The sequence below is a fragment of the Branchiostoma lanceolatum genome, chromosome 2 (genome assembly GCF_035083965.1).
Source record: "Branchiostoma lanceolatum isolate klBraLanc5 chromosome 2, klBraLanc5.hap2, whole genome shotgun sequence".
Classification (NCBI taxonomy): Eukaryota; Metazoa; Chordata; class Leptocardii; order Amphioxiformes; family Branchiostomatidae; genus Branchiostoma; species Branchiostoma lanceolatum.
The window spans coordinates 28675991-28702387 of record NC_089723.1 but is presented as its reverse complement, the minus strand read 5'-3'; the positions used below and the strand labels follow the sequence as shown (position 1 = coordinate 28702387).

At 42.2% G+C, this 26397-nt stretch overlaps 2 protein-coding genes across 2 annotated transcripts; both read right to left on the bottom strand.

Moving 5' to 3' along the window:
• Positions 1-2061: 2061 nt before the first annotated feature.
• Positions 2062-9190, bottom strand: LOC136426752 (tripartite motif-containing protein 3-like). Its single transcript, XM_066415489.1, has 3 exons — positions 8915-9190; positions 3463-3535; positions 2062-3101 (listed from the first exon to the last, which is right to left on the bottom strand). The coding sequence occupies exons 1-3, from the start codon at positions 9065-9067 to the stop codon at positions 2287-2289; spliced, it is 1041 nt and encodes a 346-aa protein (XP_066271586.1). The 5' UTR covers positions 9068-9190; the 3' UTR covers positions 2062-2286.
• A 4428-nt stretch (positions 9191-13618) lies between these two features.
• Positions 13619-24821, bottom strand: LOC136428414 (nose resistant to fluoxetine protein 6-like). Its single transcript, XM_066417893.1, has 16 exons — positions 23676-24821; positions 22911-23074; positions 22426-22510; positions 21684-21786; positions 21019-21122; positions 20254-20424; positions 19820-19913; positions 19120-19221; positions 18420-18540; positions 17930-18009; positions 17376-17462; positions 16841-16973; positions 16077-16272; positions 15297-15436; positions 14622-14799; positions 13619-13900 (listed from the first exon to the last, which is right to left on the bottom strand). The coding sequence occupies exons 1-16, from the start codon at positions 23926-23928 to the stop codon at positions 13824-13826; spliced, it is 2088 nt and encodes a 695-aa protein (XP_066273990.1). The 5' UTR covers positions 23929-24821; the 3' UTR covers positions 13619-13823.
• Positions 24822-26397: the final 1576 nt, after the last annotated feature.

Here is a 26397-nt window from a genome sequence, read left to right as displayed (position 1 = left end):
CTGCTCGAAGACACTATTTACTTTTAAAGACTTTTTAGCAAACCTCGCAGCTCAACTCCCAACCACAGTCGAGTGGTCGGGAGGACATCGTTGGCTACGTGTGACCGAAGCTGATTTATTTCTAGACTTGCTTTGGACTAACTGGTACAAATCATTTCTCTCTAAGTAGCAATTGGTTACTCCAACAACAGAAACGGTCTTACATTTACCTACGCTATTTATCTTGGAGACTCGCGATTATGGTGTGCAAAATTTTATAACGTAGTTGTATGTGTTGCCAGCACATGAACCATATACACGGAATGGTTAAAAACACACTTCTTTATTCATTAAACAAATACAATTGGAACTAGAAAGGCCGTCATTTGCCTCTGAGCAAATACAACATGTTTCGCCAATACCCCTCCCTATGCAAAAATGGGCTGTCGCAAAATAATAGCTGGGCAAATTGAAATATAATGAAACTAGAATGGCAACATGTTCGGGAAAATGCAGGATATTCCCCTCCCATTACCTACACCGCAAATATGACATCCTTAGCATTGACTGTAAGGGTATTATGAAGTTTCAGCAAAAGTTATGCAAACGAGGCCCTCATTAGCATAATTTATGGACAGGTTTCCTGACCTTTCCTGATGGTACCTACATGTCAGATATGACATCCGTAGCTTTGATGGTAAGGGAAATACGAGTTTATGCATAGATTATGCAAATAAGGTCCTCATGAGCATAATTCATGGCAAGGTGTGTTCACCTTTCCTACAAGTAGCTACATCTCAAATATGACAGCTGCAGCTTTTACGGTAAGGGAAATACAAGTTTTTTGCATAATTTATGCAAATGAGGTCCTCATGAGCATAAGTTATGTCCAGGTGCTTTCACCTTTCCTACATGTACCTACATCTTCAAGATGACATCCACAGCTTTTACGGTAAGGGAAATACAACTTCATGCATAAATGATGCAAATGAGGTCCTCATTAGCATATTTCATGGCCAGGTGTGTGTACCTTTGCTAAAGCTACCTACATCTCAAATATGACATCTTCAGCTTTTACGGTAAGGGAAATACAAGTTTCTGCATAAATTATGCAAATAAGGTCCTCACTAGCATAATTTTTGGCCAGGTGCATTCACCTTTCCTAATGGTACCTACATCTTAAAGATGACATCCGCAGCGTTAACGGTAAGGGAAATACAAGTTTATGCATCAATTATGCAAATGAGGTCCTCATTAGCATAATTCATGGCCAGGTGTGATCACCTTTCCTAAAGGTACCTACACCTCAACTCTGACATCTGCAGCTTTTCCGGTAAGGAAATTACAATTTTATGCATAAATCATGCAAATGAGGTCCTCATTAGCATGATTTATGGTCAGGTGTGTTCACCTTTCCTAAAGGTACCTACATCTCAAAGATGCCATCCGCAGCTTGTACGGTAAGGGACATACAACTTTATGCATAGATTATGCAAATTAGGTCCTGATTAGCATAATTTATTGTCAGGTGTATTCACCTTTCCTACAGGTACCTACATCTCAAATATAACATCCGTACCATGTAACATAAGGTAAAAATAACTTTCTGTAATACCATTAGTAGACCTACTACCTCACATCTACTTGGTTTTAAGTCCCAGACAGGGGAAGTGTAGGAGGGCTTATGTTACAATATGACCTAGTTCTTGCCGGCGCCGCTGAAAATAACCAAAAATTTCCATCCAAAAATTGCAAAATAAATCATTTTGAAGTAGTGTATACCAAAAAAAAAAAGGGGTCCTTTGGGTAAATATCCAATGCACAACTACACCAAATTTCAGGTCCTTAGGTTTCAACACTCGATAAAATCATTTTAAAAACTTATATCCAAAAAAATTTTAAAAGGGTCTAGGGGTATACACGTAATCTACCTGCATACCAAATTTCAGCTAATTTGGTGGACGGACGACCGAGAAGAAGCGATTTGAAGATTTGACAGGAGAAGGAGGAGGAGAAGGAGGAGAAGGAGAAGAAACGTGACAAAAACAATATGTTTCGTTGGCGAAACATAATGATAGACTTCTAGAGTAACATTAATCAACACTCAATTGCTGATACTGGGCCACAATGAAAATCAGCTATCACAGCTGTTTGGGCCACCCAGGTGTCTCAAGATGAAATGAATAAATGAATAAATACATGAATAAATATCGCAATAAAACTACTTTCACAATTTCTGTTCATCACAGCTGAGCAGAACGTGATTACACGATCCAGAAAAACTCACGCGGACTTCAAAATGCAGGTTCATCGGTAACTCGGGTAGATGGTTATAGTTCCAATAGTATTAGTCACCACTAACTGTCCTTCTGGTCCCACAGCGACGTAGTTCACCGTTTTCAGTCCGTTGGCCACGTGGCGAACGAACCGACCGTGGCTTGTAAACATTGAAACCCGCTTGTTCTTACGATCCGCTACGAGAACGTGGCCGGAGCTGTCTGTACAGATGCCCCTGGGACTCGCCAGGCTTCCACGGCCTCCAAAACTGAATAGGAACTGTCCTATCCCGTTATATACGTGTACGAAGCTGCTGTATGACATAAGAATGTTTCCCTTTATGTTGACAGCGATGTTTCTTGAAACGGAAAAATTTTCGCCGAACGTCCCTACCAACGAGCCGTCCGATTGAAATATCTCTACTTTGCCACTGTCTTGGCTAGCCACAACAATGCGGTCATTTCGTAGGTCCACGGCAATTCCATTGCAGAATCTATCGCTCTGGATTTTAAACATGGTCAACCCTTGGCCATTTCTGTTGTACTGTACAACACGGTGGCCAACAAACACCACTGTCCCTACCACCCACAGGTTGTCCTGACAGTCGATGGCGATGTCGTGTGGTAACATAATCTCACCCGCCATTCTTGGCACGGCTGTTGGGAAATGGCGAACGTAGGCACCGTCCATATTGTGGACCTGTACCCGATGGTTGGTGTAATCAGCGACGAATATCTTGCTTGTAGATGATACGACAACTCCAGTAGGACGAGCGAACTGTCCTGGTCCGGATCCTATCCCGCCAAACGTGACACTTTGCCGAGTAACTTCACCGCCTGCCGTTTCTGCAGTAACAAACACAACATATTCATAATTTGATATCATTTAATTTTATATCATTTAACCCTTACCTTTTGGGGGAAAACTAAACATTTTGGCAATGCTGATCAAGGAAGCGTTTTACATCATGGGCATACACATCATTTCAGAGCCTGAAATGAGTGGCAAAACTTCCGTCAAATTGACAAATTTTGGTTTAACGTTAATCAGGAAACACGAAAGGCTTGCAAGGGGGTTTGTTTTTCGAATATGCTCCCATTTCTGGCCACACTGAAAATGTCTGTCGTTTGTAAGAAACATCCGTGATTCATTGAAATGATTTCAAGGTCGGGTTTCTATGAGAATGTTTAGCACTTGTATATTTACCATCAGCTGTGCCGGAGGTGTGTAGAGCAGCATGTACACTTCTTGTAGGTTCCACTGCACCGGTAGATGATGTCTGGAAAAAAATATCGTTCTGTTAGTCGTTTGTTAGCTTCTATAAGCCAGGCTACAATAAGAGGACCATTCATATCACAAAATTGCCTTTCATATATATTTATGTATGTATGTATCAGCCCTGGCAATATTTGCAAAATACAATTTGCAATGTTTGTCAATGAATAAAAGAAAGCAAACAAGGACGAAAACAGAAATAGAGTTCCACGACCTCATACCTTCGCCAAAAGATGTTTATCTTTTCGAGTATAGTAGTATTTCTTCTACTGCAATGGTCTAGTGACATATGATGAATATTTCTCATTGATTATGCAAATAAGGTCCTCATTTGCATAAATTATATTAGTTGATCATCTTCTTTACCCAAATAAAGCAAGTTGTTCAAAGTATGAAAGTCTTATCTTAGCTTAACAACGAAGGCTTTGGGAGCATTTTATAATAATTCTATCATAAATTATGTCTGATAACGTCCAAATTCGCTTACCTTCCAAATGCTGCAAGACTAAAAATTCCTATCATTTACCACTATGGAATTATAGTATCTTCCCATTGATCATCTAAATTAGGTCTTCATTTGCATAATTGATATCTACTGATATTCCTGTCTTTCTCAGTCATATACTACTAGTATATATTCAGCGGATTGTTTAAGTTTCCTCATTAATTATACAAATTAGATCATCATTTGCATGATTAGCATATGGTTATGTTAACCACGCCATAGGCTATCTACACACCAAAAAAACATGACGATCTGTCAACCCTTTCTTGATTTATTCCCTTTCAAAGTTTGGCTCATGCAGTTCCAAAAAAGTAGCTAGGGGTCCAAACTTGCAGGATTTACTCTCCCTCCCAAGAGCTATTTGTCACTGTGAAATCATTACCACAGCATGTCCGGAACATGAGATATTAGTTGATTCAAGAAATCGTTTCAGTGAATGTTCAGAATCGTTTCGAGGTCCTGGGCGATATCTCTGACCGCCCCGACACCGATATTTCACACATGGGGTCAAAACACGGCACACGGGGACCTGCTGATTCAAAACCAAATCAGTCTACGCGCTCTACCCGCCGTGAAAAGACTGCGCCAGACGAGACAACCAAGACCAATCAACAGAACAAAGACCCGCTACCGGACATTCTGATCCTCGGGGACTCCAACACAAAAGCACTCAAACCAGACATTCTGTACCCCAACAAATGCGTGAAAAAGGATCTTACATTCAATCTGACAGAAGCCACCCAGTACATCCAACACTCAGAGTTGACCGACCCCGCGGTGATTTTGTTTCATGTCGGAACAAATGACGTTCGCCGTACACCGGACGCGGGGACGGTGACCGAAGGCTTCCGCAACCTCATCCAAACTACCCATGATAAATATCCCCACTCCAACCTTGTCTTGTCTTCTATCCTACCAAGGGATAACCCCACTTTACAAGACATCGGGGATGACGTCAACACATTTCTGAAAGTAGCTGCCAATGAAACCAGCTACGTACACATTATAGACAGCGCAAACTTTGTAGACTCCGGGACAATCAAAAGTGCGCTCTATACATCAGACGGTTACCATGTCAATAGATCCGGTATACGTGTTCTGGCCGCCAACATCAAGAGAGCAGTCAACCCACTCTTGGGCCTAGGTCAGTACACGGCTAGGAGGAACCAACCTGCGGCGATTACAATATCTCAGAACCGATCATACAGAGACGCTTTGATCGGTTCTTCAGATGGTGCCACACCTACTTTGAACAATCAGGCACAGCCTTCTCATTCACTCAGGCCCGTCCACAACTCAACATCAGGACATGACCGAAGACCTGTGTCCACACCTTCCCCAAGTCTGTACAGGGACGTAACGCGTCTGCGCCCGAGACAGTGCCAGCCATGAACGACAAGAATGAACTAGCACGTTCAGGCACCGTGGAGTCAGCCACCACCCTTCGGACCCCCACCCTTCGGACCACCACCCTTCGGACCCTGGAGCCCGCCCGTGTCTCCGCTCCCTCCCCCTGGACCCTGGAGCCCTCCTGTGTTCCGGCCTCCTGGCGCGCCGTGGGGACCTCCTCCTCCTTCCGGTACCCGGGCCAACGCAACCCCGAACCAGCCCCACCATGGACCATCCCAGATGAACCCACCACCCATGCCACCCGGTACCCTGGTCATGGCATCGCAACATGATGTGGCCACCCTTGTTCGCCATATGGTAGGATTTATATTTTAACATACACTGTTATATTGAGTTTATAAGGTTAAATATGGTATCAGCCTTGTTTTTAAAACGTGTTGCCTAACGGTGCCTACCCCAGGCTTACTATGTACATAACTGTTAGAATATTTGTAGGTCTAGGTATATTAGATGCACTCAATCTACGTACTACGTAGTTTTAGTCTTAGAATATCTATTATCATTATCTTTAATTGCTTAACTAGTATCATCCTGCGAAGTATTGGGGTTTTGTATGATAAAGACACAATTTGTTTGTTCCTTTTTCTCTAAAAAATTACCAACAAAATGAAATCATTTCCAGGAAGCAAAAGCTTTGGCATTTGGAACGTCCATGGGCTAGGCTCTAAATTAGACGATATAGATCTTGTGTCCTGTGTAAACAAATTTGACTTCTTCTCGCTCCTAGAGACCTGGAGCACAGACAACTCAAAAATTAACATTCCTGATTACAATTTCTTCCATCAAAGTAGACAAAAGAGCAAACGTGCGAAACGATCCTCGGGGGGAATTATCTTCTTCTACAAGAAAAAATACACAAATTTCATAAAGAAAGCACCATCCAAATCTACAGACGTTCTGTGGGTACAGATAGATAGACAACTACTAGGTCTACCCAAAGATTTGTTTATTTGTTCAGCATATATAAGCCCCTGTGCATCTACAACGCATAAGTACTCAGACAACCACACACTAGAAATTCTTGAAAACGAAATATCTAAATACAGTTCCGCCGGGTTTATACTACTTGGTGGAGATTTGAATGCCCGCCTTGGAAATCTACTCGATTATGTGGATGAAAGCACTGACGAGGGTGTAAGCTGTCCATTCTCCACGGACAGACAACACATGGACAAATCGCCTCCGAACAAATTTGGTAGACTCGTCATCGATCTGTGCGCACAAGCAAACCTAAGAATACTAAACGGAAGGGTGGCTGGCGATCTACAGGGCAAATTCACCTGCCATCAACCCCGCGGCAGCAGCACTGTAGACTATATGATTTCCAGCCAGTCCTTTATCCCACACATTTTATCTTTTCGTGTTAATCCGCTTACGCTATTCTCAGACCATTGCATGACTTCGACTCTGATTCACTCAAATCCAACAAAGCACAATTACGAAGTAAAACAGAAAAGCCCAAAGTCCAAACCTCTCCCCAAACGGTTCCACTGGAACGAAAAATCTACCGAAAAATTCCTCTATTCACTTAGTAAACCTGACTTTACCGAAAGACTTCACACTCTCTCCTCTATTTGCCAAAAAAACACAAACACAATGGAAATCGAAAAACATGTCTCCGAATTTAGCGCTATTCTAAGAGAGGCGGGCGAACAGTCGCTCTGTTTAAAAAGAATTAGGAAGCGCCCTCAAAGAATGCAAAACAAGAAATGGTTTGACAAAACATGTAAGGAAATGAAGCGTGAAGTTAAAAACATTGCCTCTCTATTTGAAAAAAATCCATCTAATCCAGTAATTAGGGGTAGGTTCTTTCAATGTAAAAAAGAATACAAGAAATTACTGAAAAAGAAAAAACGGGATTTTCATCAACAAATTATGAATCAATTATCATTATTAAAGGAAAGAAGCCCAAGTGCCTTCTGGGATTTAATCAATAAATTGAAACCAGAAAAAACAGTTGAGGATAACCAAATTTCTGACGAGGAATGGTTAAAGCATTTCAAAAATCTAGACAAATCCCCAAACAGCTCTGTAGATAACTGTCTTCTACTTCTGTCATATACTTATCTAGGTATAGTTGTAAACTCAGCTGGCACGTTCAAAGCAAACAACAAATTCTTAAGTTCCAAAGGTTTAAAAGCTCTATTTGCAATCAAACGGTCACTGAATAAAGCCAATGCCCCATTATCTGTTAAAAACAAACTTTTTGATTCCTGTGTAAAACCTATTCTACTCTATGGCTCAGAAATTTGGGGCGCAGTTAAAAGTCCTAAATTCTGCCCCATCGAATCCGTTCATCTCAAATTCTGCAAACAGTCCCTAAATGTTCCCAGATCAGCCAGTAACCTTGCGTCAAGAGCGGAGCTAGGGAGGTACCCAATTCAAGTTGAAGCATCCCTTAACGCCATCAAACATTTCCTCAGAATGCGCCAGAACGTGCCAGCTGACAGTCTACAAGCGGACGCTCTTTCATGTCAATTTCTGCTAGATTCTAATGGTAAAAGATGTTGGGCGTCTGGTGTTCGTAAGATACTAGAAGGGTGTGGTTTTGCCTTCGTTTGGAGCCCCCAGGTATCCCTGGGAACAAACATGACTCCTATCATCAATTCCATTAGCCAACGTTTGAAAGATATTTACACCCAAACATTCTCATCCGAAATTCACAATGATGATAGAGAGAAATCTTATAGCAACAAATTACGAACTTACCGACTTTTTAAGTCCCTGTATAAGGAAGAAGAGTATTTATCTATAAGTAACATACAGCATAGAGTAGCTGTCACTAAATTCAGGATTAGTTGTCACAAATTACATATTGAAACAGGAAGGCACAACCACACGCTTCTAGAGCATAGAATTTGCCAATATTGTGAGTTAAATCAAATAGAAGATGAGCGGCACTTCATTTTAGATTGTAAACTTTACGATATAGAAAGAAATGTTCTTTTCAAATGTATTAATGAGAAATTCCCATACTTTGAATATTTAAACGCAACGGATAAATTCATATTTTTGTTGCGTCTAGATAACCCTTGTATAAGAAACATGATCTGTTCATACATCTACACATGTACAAAGAAGCGAGAAGAAGTTGACTTTACTAGATTAGCTTAGCTTATCCCTTTCTTCTACCATGTATGTTTACACAATGTGCTGTACATATTTCACTGTATATGTCACTTAGATGTTAGTTATGTTTGTGTTAAACGACCTGTATCTAGCCCCTCGGGGCACGAACATACAATAAAGGTCTTCAATCAATTAAAACAGGAAGTTCCGCTGCAGTACCATAGCAAGCCAAAATCTAATCATTTCGAGGTCTTAAGAAGACCTACACACACAACAAGTATTGAATCCATCCAGGCATTCTTGAGTTATCGTGTTCACACACACACACACACACAAACACAAACACATACATACAGACGGCCAGGCAGACACAACCCTCTAGGCGAAGGTGATAACTACCGTATTAGCGGGTTCCTGTACAGCGGTGACCACAGCTGCAGTATCCGTCCAATATCGCCAGGGGCGCTCACTCGGGGAATGACCTGTGTATACGCCCGTCGACTGAAAAGTAGGCGAACATACATGTACAATCTTTATGTACGACAAACACATTCATACATTCATTAATCTGTCCAGGGTTGGTTTCATGCCCAGACAAATCTAAAAATCAGACAATAAATCATACTGTGGTGCAACCCAGATACATACATTATATCATACGTGGATATGATGTGCCAATTTTGTAATATGTTAGGCCACCACTCGATTACATGGGTGACATCCGCGCGCGCATCATTTTCGTCCATTTCCAAAACGTTTGTGACCATACTGTAAATAGTACAAAGAAGCTGTAAAATGAGCACATGTATGCCGTGAATTGCAAAAAATGTCGGAAAAAGGATACTTATGTCATACTATGCCCCTTTTCCTGTCTTTTTTGCCCACCTTTAGTTTTTTTTTTTTTTCGCACGCTCGCATCAATTTTGCAATGCCCAGAGGATGTCATCGATATAGTCAAATCAGTGTGGCCTTAGAGGATCTTTTGAAAGCCCATGTACCTGAATATTTCCCTGTAGTGTTACAGGATTCAGACGGTCCAAGTGACGGGTTTCTGAGGTGCAATGGACGATGATTCCCAAGGATATCACTGCTACAGCAACACACAGCGTGATGGCAACACAAACCCGCCGGGGGCGTGAGAGGAAAAGGCGGATTCGGTCACGAAGAGCTGGTTCCTCTTCTGCACGGTCTGAGAAGAGAGAGTCTTGGCCTATCAGACCGTTATGATCGAGAAAGTCCGTATATAATATCAACTCATTGTAAGTGGGGTCGATGTTACGACCCGGTTTTTTTGGGAATGCTGCACGAGGAACTGCCTACAGGACTAAGAAGCACACACAGGACACAGCATTGCCGTACACACACGCACGGGAGCCATTGAGTTGGGACACACTCTTTGTACTGCCGCTCAGACTCAACCTGGATCCAACTGTCCTTCCAACTCCACAACTCCCGGCTCTTTATTCTGTTTCTTCAGACGAACGGCTAGACCAGGTCTAGACATACTGCGTGACATTGGCTATTTCATGTACCTGTTACTTGTTACTCAGTTCATCAAAGTATCGCACCTCTTTGTATTTCAGTTCATCAAAAACTCACACGTAGTTGACAATAATAGCACCACAATAATTGACTGATTACAGTGTTGGGGAAGGAGAACAATATTACACTCAGATGTTCCTACAGCTTGCACAAAACAACAGTTACTGCGCACCAATAATATAAACCCACCGTTCTATTTTGTCCACTCCTACACCCACCCCTAAGTTAACATCGAGCCGTCCTCGGCGAGAACGTAACGGTTCGCAGGTTCATACCCAAGTTACAAGTATACTGAAAATATCTGATCTTCACACCTCTCGCATCATGATATAACGTGATGACACAGGACATTGTGAATGTACTTTGGGTCTATCATAAATTCAAGATATATGTGATTTGATTGGATGGATTGAACATTAGCTGTCAAGCAGCAAAATAATGCCTGTTATTCAAAGTCAAGAGGCATTTCCCTGTAGCTCAACTGGTAGCAGCCTCACAGTTGAGCTCCTGGTTCCAGTTAGTTTGTAACTGGGAGACCCCGGTTCAAATCTTTGGTTGGGGACATCCTGGTTGGCCCTGCACCCGTATTTCGGAAAGGACGTAAAATGGAGGAGGTGCCTTGGGCACGTCAGAGGGGAAGGGCTAGCAACCCCTCCCTGTAAAATAAAAACCCTATTACTGAAATAGCAAGGGAACTTGCTGCCCTATATGACACTATGCACCACAATAATGATCTGATAGAATGAACGAATATTCCAATTCGTAATCAAAAGTTCTACTTACCAGAAGAAGAACCGGTGCGATCAGCTGCTTGCTCCATGTTGAGGTCTTGCACAGTCAAAGTAGTGCCTCTTCTTCTAGAATGACCAGGGAAACCGTCAGGCATCACTACAGGTTCCGCTTCTTCATAGATACATGACGGCGTCGAGTAGCAGTCTTCTGGAACGGCCAAGGTTTCTGTTATCGGAGTGATTGTTTGGTTGGTGGGGATTTTACTTGGCTGCACGGTGTTTGCTTCTTCATAGATACCTGATGGCGTTGAGTAACAGTCTTCTGGAGCGGCCGCTGTTTCTGTTATTGGAGTGATTGTTTGGTTGGTGGGGATTTTACTTGGCTCCACGGTGTTTGCTTCTTCATAGATACCTGATGGCGTTGAGTAACAGTCTTCTAGAGCGGCCGCTGTTTCTGTTATTGGAGTGATTGTTTGGTTGGTGGGGATTTTACTTGGCTCCACGGTGTTTGCTTCTTCATAGATACCTGATGGCGTTGAGTAACAGTCTTCTAGAGCGGCCGCTGTTTCTGTTCCGACTGTTTGCACAGATAGGACATTTGTAGTGACCACTGGTTGAGCTTCTCTGTAGAAACCTGATGATGTTGTAGAGTAGCATCCATCTGGATCGATTGACTGACTACTTTCCTCCATCACTATCCCATTTGTAGCTTGAAACCAACCAACCAACCAGTCAACCAGCCAATCAACCAACCAACCAACCAATCAGGCAACCAACCAGCCAACCAACAGTCTTTCAGTTGGGCGTAGGAACTACTTCAGTTACCTGTCTGAGTAGTTCCTTCAATTCCTATTGACGTCGCGTTGGCGCAACGGTCCAGAAAACAGAGGTCCTGGGTTCGAATCCCCTTACATGTCGTCGATGTTGTGCCCCTTGGGAAAGTCACTTTCCACACTCCACCCAGGTGTAAAAATGGGGAGGCAAAAGGCGGCGGAAGGACAAGGTTGGGATCCGCCTTTCCTACCGTAATCTAGATACAGTGGATAACAACGTACTGTCCCTTCGGCCTCAAAAAGGCTATGGGACTACCTTTAGCTTTCCTATCAGCCTGAAGGGCCAACTCAGTGTCACAGATACCTGTTCAGCTGTCTGGAGGATCTGGATGAGTTGCTGGACAGGACCGACAGAAAACTAATCTGAAGAGAAGTGTGGATATATTGTTCGTGTGCGGTTGTTGCTGCGTTTAGGCCTTCCAATTAGCTATAACGAAAACCTGATTGTCTAGATCTTCTCAAACGGGAAATGGAGACCCAAGTGGGGCGGAATTATTTCCAGGAAGGATAGAAAATCGATTTTTCTACCCAGACGAATATGAAATCATAAAAAAGTATCACTTTTAATTTCTTGATTGCTGTATGCGGATCAGACAAATCAAATTACGTTTTATCGCCCCACGCGAGGGAACCTGTGTTATTTCTCCCACTGCTGTCACTCTCAAACAACAAAAGTTTGACAACTGAATTAAACATCGATTTTATCAGCAATGTTTGTCGAACACAGCAAGACGATTTGTACTGATCAATCCACTTGGAATTATAGAAAAAGCAGCAATATGGATATGCTCCAAGTATCGTAATATTACTATGAACCCTACTTACACGGCTGTGTTAAATGCCTCTCTTTTCCGTCGAATTCTTGTTTTATTTCATTCCTTTTCTTTATCCGTCCACCTTGATATGTTTGAACGAGTGATAGTTTCTGTGCACGTCTCTTATTTGATTACAATGCCTTTTGTGTCAGAATGTATGCAGGAGATTCAGGGTTATTTTCAATTGGATCTTCGTCATTGCGACTGACGTCGACGCACCTGGATGCACAACTTGGCCCTTTGTCTATTCTCTATTTTTCTTTAAAGGTAAAATATTATGTATGTAACGTATATTAAAGTTTAGAAAACTTGGAAATCACCTTTAATCTTAGTCCTCACTTGTTCCTAAAATAAGACCAAGCAATTTTTCAAACGTGTATAAGCTTTGTTGCACAAAGATGCAATGACTTATTACTTCATATGAACTGTATCTATCCGCAGTACATATCATAATTTGTGTGAAAAGGATTTTCTCATCTAAGACATAAGGCAATAGTTTATACCCACCCAGTGACCGAGATCATTACATTAATACCTTTATTAATACCTAGTAGGTACAAGATAATGTAAATAAAGATAAAGGTTATTTTGTGTTAATGAATTGATTTTGTTTTATTTTCATATAACAGAATCATTTCGTATATGATATACGATAAATAACTGCGTACAAAATATCAAATACTAGTAACAAAAGTTCGAAGACCTCATACCTCCGGTGATATCTAGAGTTGTTGTGAATATATTTGTCTTGTGTTATTGATGTATGGCCTTTTTGTATTGATTATGCATATGAGGCCCTTATTTGCATCATTGGTATCTGTTCATGTTTAACCTGCCAGAAATTATATCTGTTAAATGTATTGACGATATATCATGGAAAACACTGGAATTATAGACTTTCCTCATTTGTTGTAAAAATTAAGTTATAACCTTGCATCTTATTGTTCACATCTCTGTCTGAATAACCTGCATGCTCCAAATCATCGAAATCCTCCTTATTGAATATGCTCTTTGAAGTGTCTTAACAAAAATGCCCCTGCTGTTCGAAAATTAGTTGCCGAGGGACCCAAACCTACATCACTTCTTCCTAACATCAAAAGCAAAAGACAGATGTAAAATACTGGTATGATACGTTGATGAAGGTTAGACATCCAGGAAATAAGATACGCCAACAATAGTCACTCAGGCAACTGGATAAAATTTTGAAACAGTCAGACGGTACAGCAGCATCCGCTATCTTTCGTCAGTGATTAAGGAAATAACAGAATTTCCTTGCTAGCATAATCTCGCAAAGTTAGTCCTATTTTGCATGATTAGCATTAAATTTTGTTACATGAGGTACATACAATTCAATGGCCTAATAAAGCGCCGATTCGTGTCAGTTGATCTACACGTTGTTTTCCACATGGGTTTTGTCGGTCTTCTGGTCTTCTGGTTTCTGTGAGAGTTCTTCTCGTGGTGTTGCTGTTGAGAAATAGATAAGTAAACCGTGCTTAGAATCTGGCTTACGACGATTAGACTCAAATTATGCTATCTTATCTAATTTTGGTAGTCCGACATGCTACAGCACTCATGACTAGCGCTATAGCAGATAAAGCACAGAGTGAAAGTTCCAAAATATTAATGCTATGGATGAAATCGCTGTGGTAAACCAACAATTTGGGGTGATAGAAAGTTGCGTTAAAAGCACGAGCATCTAGGACAGACGCCACAGTTTAGTTGCGCAGAGGAGGGCTGAATATGACTATAGTGCCAACTTAAAAGCCTTGAAAATCGTTTCTTTCCTTGAAATTGATGATTTGGGCCAATCTGAAGAATTTTTGTGTTAGAAGGAACAGACAGGGAATAGGCTTCCCCATGTTGGTCAGAATATGATGTTAGGTCCTTTGAACAAATACAGGAGAAAACTGGGATCAAAGGCAGGGTCTGTTTAGTCAGCCGGGGTTTGAGCAGCCCCCCCCCCCCTCTCCCCGTCCCCCACCACCACCATCACCACCACCAATTTTCTTTGCATGGTTACCCCCAATTCCTTTGCATGGTTATAGAAATATGTGACTTTCTGGTGGAGAAGAATGTTTGAGATTGACATTTAGGTGAGAACTTTTACGTGGTCTTGTTTCCGTGTAGTATGATGGGCTCCAATAGGGAGAATCAACTGTAGCGTCTGTCCTCCAGGCGACAGTACCTTGGAGCGGGAGCGTCTCCGGTTCCTCGGCCCCGGTTGCCTTGCCGTTCTCGGGCTGCCGACCACGACGTTGAGGGATGATCATCTTTCCCAGCTCAGAGAAAGGAACTTCGACCGCAACGGAATACATACACGCTGAGCAGAAGGACCAAACCGAGAGTCCGGCGAAAATAACGACCTGGTAGATAAAGAGATACGTGTTCTTCTGGTTTCAACTGTTAAATCATGTTAGCCACTCAAGACTACATCACTGTAACAAAACGTTCTGAGGTATACACGTCTTTTTTTCCCTCTGGAAGCGGAGTTCGGACTCACGTTCAAACTAGGTATTTGTTCATTTACTATTTACACAAGTTCAAGTAGCGGTGAGAAAATAAGTTGTGTTCAAATGGAGTCCGCCGTCACTTTGTCTTGGTCCATTTATTTGTAGCATTTGATGTTTCCTTTGAATAAACAAATAACAAAGAAACGGAGAGATGCCTTTTTGTCATTTCTGTTGCACTTACATTACGTACTTCCTTTACACAAACTATTCTCCCCTATTCACCCAAAGCCAGTCATTAAAAGAGCCATGACTTTTTGTACAACACTAGTACTTTCTTCGTTTCTTTCATGTTTTTAGACACTTCCCCTATACTTGCCTCACTATTCTGGCCTCGTGTACTAATTACTTACCCATGCCAGTCCATTGTAGATAAGGCTCTCGAAGATTCCGTAAAATACAGAAATATGCATCGAGTGTATAAGGTAGGTGACATATGACAGACGACTTAGCGGCAGCCATGCCTTCCAGGATAGGAACTCCGAGACGATACCTGTGTAGATAGAAAAAGAAAAGAAATGAAGCCACAGTACAATACTCCATAATCAAAAGTAAATTATACAATTTGCATACCCTGTGACAGTGCACTGCCGCGCTCGCCGATGTACCGTCTGCTGGTAGATGTTACTTGGATGAAGTAACTGTGAACATTATCAGACAAAAATCACGCAAAGGAGGGTCTCTTTTACATCATCATCATCATCATCATCATCATCATCATCATCATCATCATCATGAATGTTTACATAATGTATGGGGCAATGCTACAAAGGCCTTCTTTACTTAAATAAGACTTTCATACACTGAACAACTTTTGTTATTTCAGTACAGAAGATTATCAAATGATGTATTTTATTGAAATGAGGACAATATTTGCATAGTCAATGAGAAATATTTATCAAACGTCTCTCAAAAATGTAAGCATCATTTGGCGAAGTTAGGATTTTGATATTTGCAACTTCTGTAGAAGTGAGCATTTTCAGTCAATTATCACGCAAATTAGATGATGTATGTAGTTGCTAATTACATTTTGCAATGAGACAGAATTGCTTGGCGAAGGTATGAGGTCGCGGAACTATATTTGTAATTTTATTCTATTCACCATCATGTAACATTTCGCGGATATGACTTACCACCGTATCCAACGCAACAGGCATAGATAATCCAGCAAACTGAAGCGGCGAAGATGCTCCTCTCCACGGCACTCCAACCGATGTTTGCCCTGATCTCGAAGCCTGGCCATGGGGTCATAGCCCTTAGCATAGTAGGCATCACGGTTGTGACAAGCCCTAAAGTTATGCCAAAAGCCCATCCTACTAACATCCGAACCTGAAAGCAATAGAAAGAATAGTAAAACATCGGAGTCACCACCAATGCGAATTGCGCAGAGTATTGTATCTTTTCTATATCTTCCAGCTTATACCGATATCAACATTGACACTGATTAACTGTGTTGAAAATCATCACTTTGGGTATAACATTTACAATACAAAGCAAATGTGTCCGCCCCATACAACATTCTCCAAGGTATAACGGGGTCATGTATGTATAGGATCTGGAAACGAGGTGAACAAGAGCACCCATGTAATGCTTCGGTCTCAATTGGAAAAGGGGCCCCGCCAGGTAGTTCACGGCCGTTTTTGGCACTTTCGGGCGTGACCCCTACGTGGCCCCGTGAGACACCCTGCGGCTGCCGGGCTATTTTGGGCCTGGCCGGGACCCTGAATCATTTTAGCCCGAACTTAAAATCAACGCGGGAGCCGATAAAAAATAGACGCCGTGAGCTAACCGTGTAAACACCCCCCCCCCCCCCCCCACCCGTTCCCGGCCGTCCGACAAATGTGTGGCGTCGGGGCCCGAACGGGTACCCCCCACGGGGGTATCGGGGCATCGTTACCTTAGTAGCTCTGGTGTTGGACACTTTGCTGTTGGTCCTGAAGAGCAGGTACGCCAGCAGTATCCCCATGATGTAAGGACCCATTCTGCCGGGCGTCCAGAAATACGAATTTCCGACTCCTTTAGGTTCCGCGCTAAACATAGTGAGAAAAACGAGTCAAGATAGCCGACCGATGACGTCATGAACCAACATGGCGATGTCCATTGTCCCAAGGGTAAAACAGAATAGGTTAAGCTGTCGTAACGCGTGTTGTGTCTCCGAACGCAGCGACAGAAAATTACACCATTTCCATGTGCAGTACTTTGGTTAATTCTTCTCTCCATATATGTTATGATCCGGATTGTTTTGGACGTCTTTTTAGGAATTTTATCGGCCTCTATGTCTTACCAAGAGAAGCTGACAAAATAGAGAGACCGAAAGAACGCCTAAAAAGACGTCCAAAACAAGACGAAACCTAATCTCTGCTTGGAGAGTATCGCCAACTGCAATCGAGATATTTGTTTGTATATAGTACAACTTCAGGGGACAGACTTACATAGGATCAAGCTGCCTCAGACCGCCATAGAACACCCAGCTCAGTACCACAAGGAGGACGTTGATGGTGACGCCCAGCTTCGGTTTCCTAGAAATCAGGACGGGAAACCAAGTAAGACTCATACGTCTAAAAAGGAAGAACACAATGAAACCACTGAATGGTTACCGAGTGTTGCGATGTATTGTTGATTACACAGGTCGGTTTTGCTGTTGTTTTCATTTCATGCAATTCATCGCAGAAATGGTAGAGGTACTGTTAACTTCATGTGGACCGTGGCTGCTGCACTTATTTCCCGTTATGTAGCATATATTCGTATGCAGAAGCAATGGAAGTTACTACCTGCACTATGTGGAAGCATTGTCAATGGCACTTTTGTTAGTCCTGTAGTACCTTGAAAAAATGAATTATTGTATTTTGTAAATCTACTCGTATTGTACCTGCTCGGGTGTTGAGCTTATGGTGTATAGAAAGTAGAGAGATAAGTGCTGCATTGATGCACACCAATGATAGATGTTCTAACGACGTTTCATAAAAGTCTAAAAAAGTATACCTACTTGTACATGACAAGAATGAGACCAGGCGCAATGATGAACATCTGCATGTCCACAGCAAGATACCAGGCTACACCTACGCACTGAAGCGGTAACATAACATCATTAACCCATCATTAATCCATAGATTAAAGAACAAATATCTTTTTGTAAACCTAATTATGAATCTTGATAAAACGTTATGTTGATTATGCTATAATAAAAACATATGACATACATGTAACTGAAAAAGAGTGGAACATCGATAAATATAAATTATACAAATAAATACCAGATTTGTATAATCAATGACAAAATACCATGATTTCACATAGTTAATAACGGGTATTTCATATTTGCGGCATTAGGAAATGAAGTGACGGTGGACAACGTTCAACATAAATTTACAATTTGCATGATATTGATATCTTTTGATGTTACGTAGTTTAAAACAATTGCAAAATTGGAATTAAACTGCATGCGACACGGATCTTGCGAAGTTTGAAAGGCTCACACTGCGTTCATCACCCGTGAAGTAATTGTTGATGTAGAGCAGGTTTGCCCACCAGTAAGTCTGGCATCCTTTCTCCGACGGAAGCATGAGCAACACGAGATACAAGTAGACCGGAGTCAGTCTGAAGATAAGCAACAAATAATCAGTAATGTTGGAAAAGATAATCTCAAAGCAGATCTATCGGTGGCAACGACCGTATCCAACCTGCAACAGGCGGTGGCTATTAACTCATTTTACCAGTTGGATACGGTCTTTGCCACCGATAGATCGGATTGGAGATTAGGGAAAGAGTAATTTGTCTGTCACTGTTTTTTTCTGTTTTTCTTTTTCATGCACTCTATTATTCTTAGCATATATCGTCTCATGACACTGTTTCCACAAGGTCGAGTTTTGTCGAGCTCCTGGCGGCTGTAACGTTACGTGGTGCGGCAGTGGAATTTATTTTCTATCCTCTGTTCTGTACATGTCAAGTTGCCAAATGTAATCATTTCGAGGTCTCGTCAAGTCCTATAGCTACCCACATACCAAATATCAATACAATCCAGTCAGGCCAGTTGTGTTCACAGACTAACAGGCGCGCCCGCACACACACACACACACACACACACACACACACACACACACACACACACACACACACACACACACGAACGCTACTGAAAACATAACCTTCTTGGCGAAGGTAATCATTAGGTCTTACCTCCAGTAGCGGTGAAGGTAGTGACGACCAAGGTCCTTCCACGTAAACTCACCATTGTTCTTCTTCAGTTGGTTCAGGAGCCAGTGGGTGACCAAAAAAGCACTTACCAAACGAAAACGGAACACAATTAAAGAAAGGTAAACGTATTTTGAATGTAAATCATTCCTAAATCATAACAAAGCATGTTAATGTAAGTATCCAGCCAGCCAACAATCTCCAGCCGTCCCCCTACGGCTGGACACTAGTACTATTCTGCCCCTGTAGTGCTCGGCTTGGAGATCATGATTATGTGTAGATGTTGATATTCAAACATGTAAATATGAATTATGCTAATGAGGACCTCATTTGCAAAATTGATGATAAAATGCTAAAATATCCTTCTTCATTCAGCCGAGACTGTCATACTTTGGATTCGTTTTCTTGTGGTGTCACTCCACTAGCAGACTATATGATACAGTAAACGGATCTATGTATCGTTTATCGTATAGCACACACCTAGGCCTGTACTGCAAGTTAGTGTCTTTGATAGATTAACTTATCTATATGGTTTGCTCAGGTTCTTCTGTAGTTATCTGTGTCTCCATAAATAAAAAGTTAGCAAAAACATATTGGATTCACTCCTAAACCGAAACAACCTTTGTGTTAAGTCTTACGATATTCAATAACGTTCTTTGGAAATTCCCTAGCTAGCTACACGTACCTGAGAACGAGGAAGGTGTCTACTGCCATATTGTTGCAGTCGAGGACAAAGTACCACCATTCACGACGACGACCATCGTATTCGGATCTGTTGGCTGATGGAAATTTTCGCACTATCAAAAACACAATGTCCTATAGAATCTACTTCATTCCATCTACTTTCATATCTATACATTATCTACTCCTATACATTTTGCCCTATTGTACATCTATCAATGAAAATACTGGATTGCGCAATGCCGCAAACAGCATCAGATAAACTGCGTTTCATCATTTCTTTATAAATAAATAAATATTTTAATAACTAATTCAATAAATTAATGAATACTTTCATGTGGCAACTGTCGGCAGTTCTAAAGCTACCAGCAAGATATACAATATCCTGACCAAGTCTTCGTAAACCTTTGTGCCAAAGACAGGGGGTGAAGTACTCACTTAGATTGAAAAACATGGTGAAGAAGTCCACGTGGCCGTAGATGATCCACAGGCAACTCAAGACGCGGAGACCATGGAGCGCCGGGAGTTGACCAGGCGACTGGCGGGTGTCAAACACTTTCTTTGTGTTTGAGTACGCCGAGAAACACATGAGGAAACGACCACATTTGGCTGGAGAGGATACAAGTATGGGGTAGGTCAAAACCAATACAAATGTAGCATATCAAGCGTCTTCAAACAGTACATTTAGTCTCTACCAGACCGACTACGCCGGCTAATAGGGAGAATAATTTGCGCAGTCGACGGGTAAACCGTACCATGGACTTACTGTGCAGGCCAAATATTCTAATCTCCAAGCACACGGTGCACCGAAAATCGTATATGTTAGCCAGAGATGCTCCAGTCAGCCAGATAAGCTCCATTCCGCACCGTAGCTGAGCTTCTCTGGCTAGCATACATGTATACGATTTTCGGTGCACCGTGTAAATCTGCTTGGAGATTACAATTATTCCCTTTCTTTGGTCGAATACCATCTGTACCCCCGTAGGAAGGCATGGTGGAGGCTAGAGTGCATGAATCAAAATAAGGCACACGTCGTTTCAGTCAGCTAAAGAGCTCCATAATATATCCTAATCTCCGTGCCTTCAAATCATTACACATTGCACACTTTTGGTGTTTTTATGTATATCTAATGAAATGCACGTTTGCTTTGAACAAGTTACATCCAATGCTCTGTGAACTAAAGAACTACTTTCGTTTACGTACAGGCCGTCAAAGATCTCTTCCTCTCCTCTGTGTAGTACACAGTGATGATGAATTCGTACATTGTACCAACAAGGACGAGGACAAGGACGGAAAGACCAGCAATCCTGAAAACGAAATGTAACTTACAATTATCATGAGACATCATTTCCAATAATGACTGAGAAGAAAGATTGATAAATTCTTTCTGCGCATTTCAGTGCCCATCTCCGTCTCTATAGGTTACACATAGCCGAACATGGCTAACCACACCAGCCGACTAAGCCGAACACCAGCCGAGTAAGCCGAACGCCAGCCGACAACTGCCGATCTAGCTCCCGAATCACTCCTAACCATGGTCGGGGGAGAGTCGCCTCGGGAGACTATGTTCGGCTATGCCATAGGTCTCACTGGGCCATCACAGCTGGGGGCTAGTCCACTAGGTGTGTGTTTGACTCCCATACTCTTTCACATAAGCAGTATGTAGAATCTTCTAAAGCCTTCGGTATGGCCCGGCCTGCGTTTGAACCCCGAACTCCCGAATACAGAGTGAACACTCCACACTAGGAACGGTTAGATTGTCAACGTTAGTGCAATTATTATTTACAATAACTATTGCATATTACTGCCTACGCAAACACTAAAGCAGTCAGGTCATCATCGTGTTTAGATGTACATGATGTACTTACGTCGAAATGATCCCAAGAGCTCCTGAACTTGCATCGTCTTCGTTCCTCTCACAGTCGATAAAGTCCACATCTCTCGGTGTCTTTGGCTTGATACCCAGAAGACCTACAAGTTACAGTTCTCGTTCATATCAAAATGACTGCTCAGGTCGAATGTATGAGCCGGGAAATTATTTGTTTATAGCAAGACATTTTGAAACAGCTATCGGCCGACGGTACAAAATGTTGTTGGTCATCCTGGCAGAAGACGTCACATTGTTTGAAAAGGCCGTAGTTTTTTCTTTTGTGTACGTTAGCGAGACGGAAACTGTGGTGGACGGTAGAGGAATACGTCAGTTTTGAGTGTGTATGAGTTGGATTACGTTGTTTGTTCGGTCGGCTTGGATTCGCGCCTGAATATTGTTACCGCCCGACTACTCTGCGACCTTATGGGTGCACAAACGAGGAGGGTAAATGCTATAAAAGCGTATCATTCTGTCTGTTTGTGGGCCCCAGTATCACTGTCCGAAGAGAAAAGCTTACAGGGGAAATCTGATGCGAACTTTTCTTTCATCTGGACCTGTACTCGTGTAATCATCTCAATCACCATAAGCCCCATACACAAATGTTAACGAAAAGTGTATACATTTTTCGTTGTTTTTAAAGTCGATGAGTCGGAAGTCAATTTAGGGACTCTATGTCATCATAGGAAATATATGATTCTTCCATAATCTTCCACTTTTTGACAAATCATGAATAGCGTTACCTGTCTCGACAAGAAGCGCTACTTCCCTCTCGATACACGACATGGGGGCACAAAGTCCTTGCCCAGCATCACTGGAGGTGGATAACTGCAAACAGAACAGAGAACTTAAAAACATAAATGACAGATAAACAAATCAATAGTAGATGACAGTCTGAAATAGTGAGACGTCTTAAAGGGCATTCCAACATCTGTAGAGATTTCTCATTTTTTTCTAGCATCTCTCGTAAACATTGTTTTCCTTTCATAGGAAACAATATGGGTTGTTTTGTTGTATTATTTTGGAGTCCATTGTTGACAATGTAGCCACAACGAGAGTTCATTCTCCTTCGAGTCTCCTATAATAACGTGTGAGTAAGAAAACGTAATGTAGCTAGTTTAATTTATGGGTGGCTCAAGCCGAATTACCACATACAAAGAAGTGCGAAATTTTTGTTTTTCCACAAGCAAACAGAAACCCACGCGCGCGTGTGTCCTGTGAGGTTCACCTGTGGTTTCTCTGTCCAGCTCACGGTGCAGTGCATCGCCTGGAAGGCAGGGGGCAGGTCCTGTGCGGAATCCGCGGCCACTCTGCATTCTAAAGGTTTGTTTTTGTCAACCGTTTTTTTTTCTGACCTGGCGGGGGTATCAGCTCGACCTGTGTTGTTCATCGCTGTCAGGGAGATAGAATGGGTAACGTTAGAGGAAGAGTAGAAGTAGCCAACACCCGGGCATGGTCTGCTCTAAGTTGATACGCTAAGGGGTATGTAGCAAGTGAAGCTGTAACTCTATGGGCAAATAGTTAGAAGGAATAATTAGGAAATTAAATATCAGTTTTACTTATTTCAGTTGGCCGGGAGCTCTGTGGCCATGTCCTGAAGAGCGTTCAACAGTCTCACGGACGTTCGCCTTTCCGGAAACATCTGGTGTTGTTGAGTCTCAACCGTACCGCTACCACGATGGGTCAAGGCAAGTCAAGGACAGTAGCAAAACCTCAAAATGAAGAGGACCACGAACAAAACATTGCCGTATTAAATCTTTCCCGCCCAAATGACATACATACGTTCACATTCAGAACCAGAGAGTGACTGAGTTGTTCTCAGGTCTAATCATGATGTACTTAATCATGGTGGTTTCAAATGCTGTTGAGCTTACGAGTGGTTTCACCGAAGCAAAGCTAAGAACTTGGCTACATTGGATGAGATTGCGCCTAGCTGTGCTGCTACCTGTGGTGTTATGAATACTATAACGGTAAAGTTATTTTCTTTACTTACTGTGCCCAGCGTATGTCTTGGAGCTCGCCGTGTAGTTGTGAAGGGCGTAGGCGTGGTGGAAACACAACAGGCTAACGGCATCTTCGAGCCTTTCCCAAGAGGCAGTCCAGTTGATTGGAATGTTTCCTGGTCCATAGGAACTTTCCACAAACGTTTGGTTAGTTGCCTGCATGGCCATATACGTGGCCTGTGTGGTTTTCGGGTAGCAGATCAGCGACAGGAAGATCAGGATGACTGCTACGTTGGCAGCCATTGCTGATGCGTACTTCTTTTCTAGAGATCTGGAGAGATGTCAAGCTTCCTTTGCTTCCTTCAGGACTTGGCAGGGTCAAATGACCTTTTGGAAAGTCTCAATGAGAAGGTGGGAAAACACGGGACGACGGATTCGTACTCCTTTTAGCAAGGCAAGGACGGGTCGTCAGAGTGAGAGAGGTGGTATTTGAGAGAGTGCATAAACTATTTGCCGGAAAGATGTGTTTCCGACGATTCTTGCTCACTATGTTTTAGTTACTTTTTTCATTGAAACTGTTTAGGTTTCCCCTACTTTGTAATAGGATTTCCTGCAACTGACAAGCTGGGCAAAGTAAACATGGTGCTCTGACATGTGTTGAGTACAGGACCGGCCGGGGAGAAGGTGTGTTTATCGTTAGAGTTGCTGTCTGTCATCTCACTCGGATTCTTATCATCTGAGACACATGGGCTCCATGTCCGTAGCCAGGATTTTGTTGGCCGTAGGCGCGAGCTTTCTAAGGGGTCCGGGGGCATGCTCCCCTGGAAAATTTTAGAAATTGAACGTTTTTGAGACGATTTCAGAGGAAAAAATCTGAGATAAAGTTAGCAGTTTTTCTTGGATTCCAGCCTCGCTGGTGATTCAAAAATGTCCGCCTTGAAAAAAAAATCAAAAATCTTGGACATCAAAAAGCGGACATTCGAGCGTGTAATTTTTTTTAGATTCCACCTTCTGAAACGGCATTTCCTGCAAATTTGTTTTTGAGAGGATTTCAGAGGAAAAATTAGAGACAAAGGGAACAGTTTTTCTACTGGATTTCAGACCCGCTGGTGATACAAAAAAGTCTGCCTTGACAAAAGAACAAAATCTTGGACATTAATCATTAAAAAGTGGACCTTTCAAGCATATGGGGGGTTCTTCCGACCCCTCCGGAACCCCCCCCCCCCCCCCGGCTACGGGTATGGGCTCCCTGCTACTTTCTGATCCTTTCTTTTCTTTTGATGATCATGGTAACGTTGGGTAACATAAATTCGGGATTTTTCCGATAATGGTTGACTGAAATCAATCTAGCAGAACAATAAACCATCCTTTTTTTCTATAATTCTGTCAGTATCATGTACTATCTTTGCACTAATCATATATATGGTAGATTTTGTCTCTAGTTGTGCTGACACCATAATATTTCAACTTAAAACTACCGTCCGCCGCACGCAGAATGACAGTGCTGTCGGACAGGGGGGCACATTAATTCGGGAGAGAAGATTCGTCTTGAATATCTTACCGCTAATCACATTTTATACAGCAGCTATTCGTTCCATCCTTGGCTTGAGGAGAGTGCTATGGATATAGACGTGTCCAAGTAAAAAAAATACACGAAAAAACGGCCGTACCGCACACATCAGGCCAGTTCGGGAACAAGCCGTGTGTTGAGTCGGTAGAACTTCACTCAAAGTCGGCCCATCGTCATCATCGGGCAACGTGTAACGTTACATTATTCATGGCAAGTTAGCTGGATGCCGTAGCAATGGTAATACTACTATGTCCATGTGTTCCTTGTTGTGTTAGGAGCAAACTTTGAGGAAAATATCTTCCTCAGTCCACTATCACACGCAGCATTTAGACAAAAAAGTGTTCCTCACAAACCTTTGTCGTCTGCTTGACAACAGGATTCTGGTTAACAATATGGCGGCGGGAAAATACACGTGCCGTAGGTTGTAGCAACAGAGAGGAGTTTTGATGATTAATCACACTTAGAATCCAGTTGCAGGTTAGCAAAAGAGATTGTAATAAGTTGTCTTGTAAATAATTGTGTTTAGCAGGAAGCGGATGTGACATTTTTCTTATAAACCAGCCGACAACCATGTTGTGTAATTCTCCCACGAAGCCCTCAGACTGTTCCAATAAGGGACGGAGAGTTTTTGACCTCGTCGCCTTATAATCCATGCTTATCGAAGCTTTTCAAACAGTGTTCTGAATACGTAAGTCTGTCAGGTTTGCATTTCTAGCGGCATTACTTATGTTGCATCTAGCACATATCCCTAAATACCCCGTTTTCGAAAAATCCCGAATTTAAGTACCCCGCGAATTTATGTTACCCAACGTTACATTATAAGGATGAAGCCCAAACTAAATGACATGTCAATCTTGTCTGTATTATCAAGGAAGTCAACGAGAATAGATTTACTTGACATGTCACTCTCATCATGCAAAGATTATGTCCAAGTCCCAATACGATACAATGGCACCACGATCGTACCAGCCTGGGTAGTGGGTGCTGCTATGTCAGATTTCTTGTTTTCAAACTGACCCCAAAACGTCCTTCCAGATGTGAGGTCTGTTTGGCCCGTTTTGTACGATCTTTCCAGCGACCTATGGAGTCTAGTAGACAAAGTAGAGACTATATACAAGTGTCAAATACTGTAAATGCAGAAATGTTCGCGATGGTTTTATGTTTGCGGTTCTCGCGGTGAACTCTTCAGCGCGAACTTAAAA

Bases quoted from the DNA above. Each gene is read 5' to 3' on its own strand.
- LOC136426752 (XM_066415489.1), bottom strand. From the start codon at position 9,067: ATGTGTTTGTCGTACATAAAGATTGTACATGTATGTTCGCCTACTTTT. The intron at 3,536-8,914 runs GTAGTTATCACC...ATTTTTTTCCAG, and splicing joins TACAGGAACCCGCTAATACG to ACATCATCTACCGGTGCAGT. The intron at 3,102-3,462 runs GTAAATATACAA...TTGTTACTGCAG, and splicing joins CACCTCCGGCACAGCTGATG to AAACGGCAGGCGGTGAAGTT.
- LOC136428414 (XM_066417893.1), bottom strand. From the start codon at position 23,928: ATGGCTGCCAACGTAGCAGTCATCCTGATCTTCCTGTCGCTGATCTGC. The intron at 17,463-17,929 runs GTAGGTATACTT...CCTGATTTCTAG, and splicing joins CTCATTCTTGTCATGTACAA to GAAACCGAAGCTGGGCGTCA. The intron at 16,974-17,375 runs GTAAGTCTGTCC...CACTATGTTTAG, and splicing joins CTGAGGCAGCTTGATCCTAT to CGCGGAACCTAAAGGAGTCG.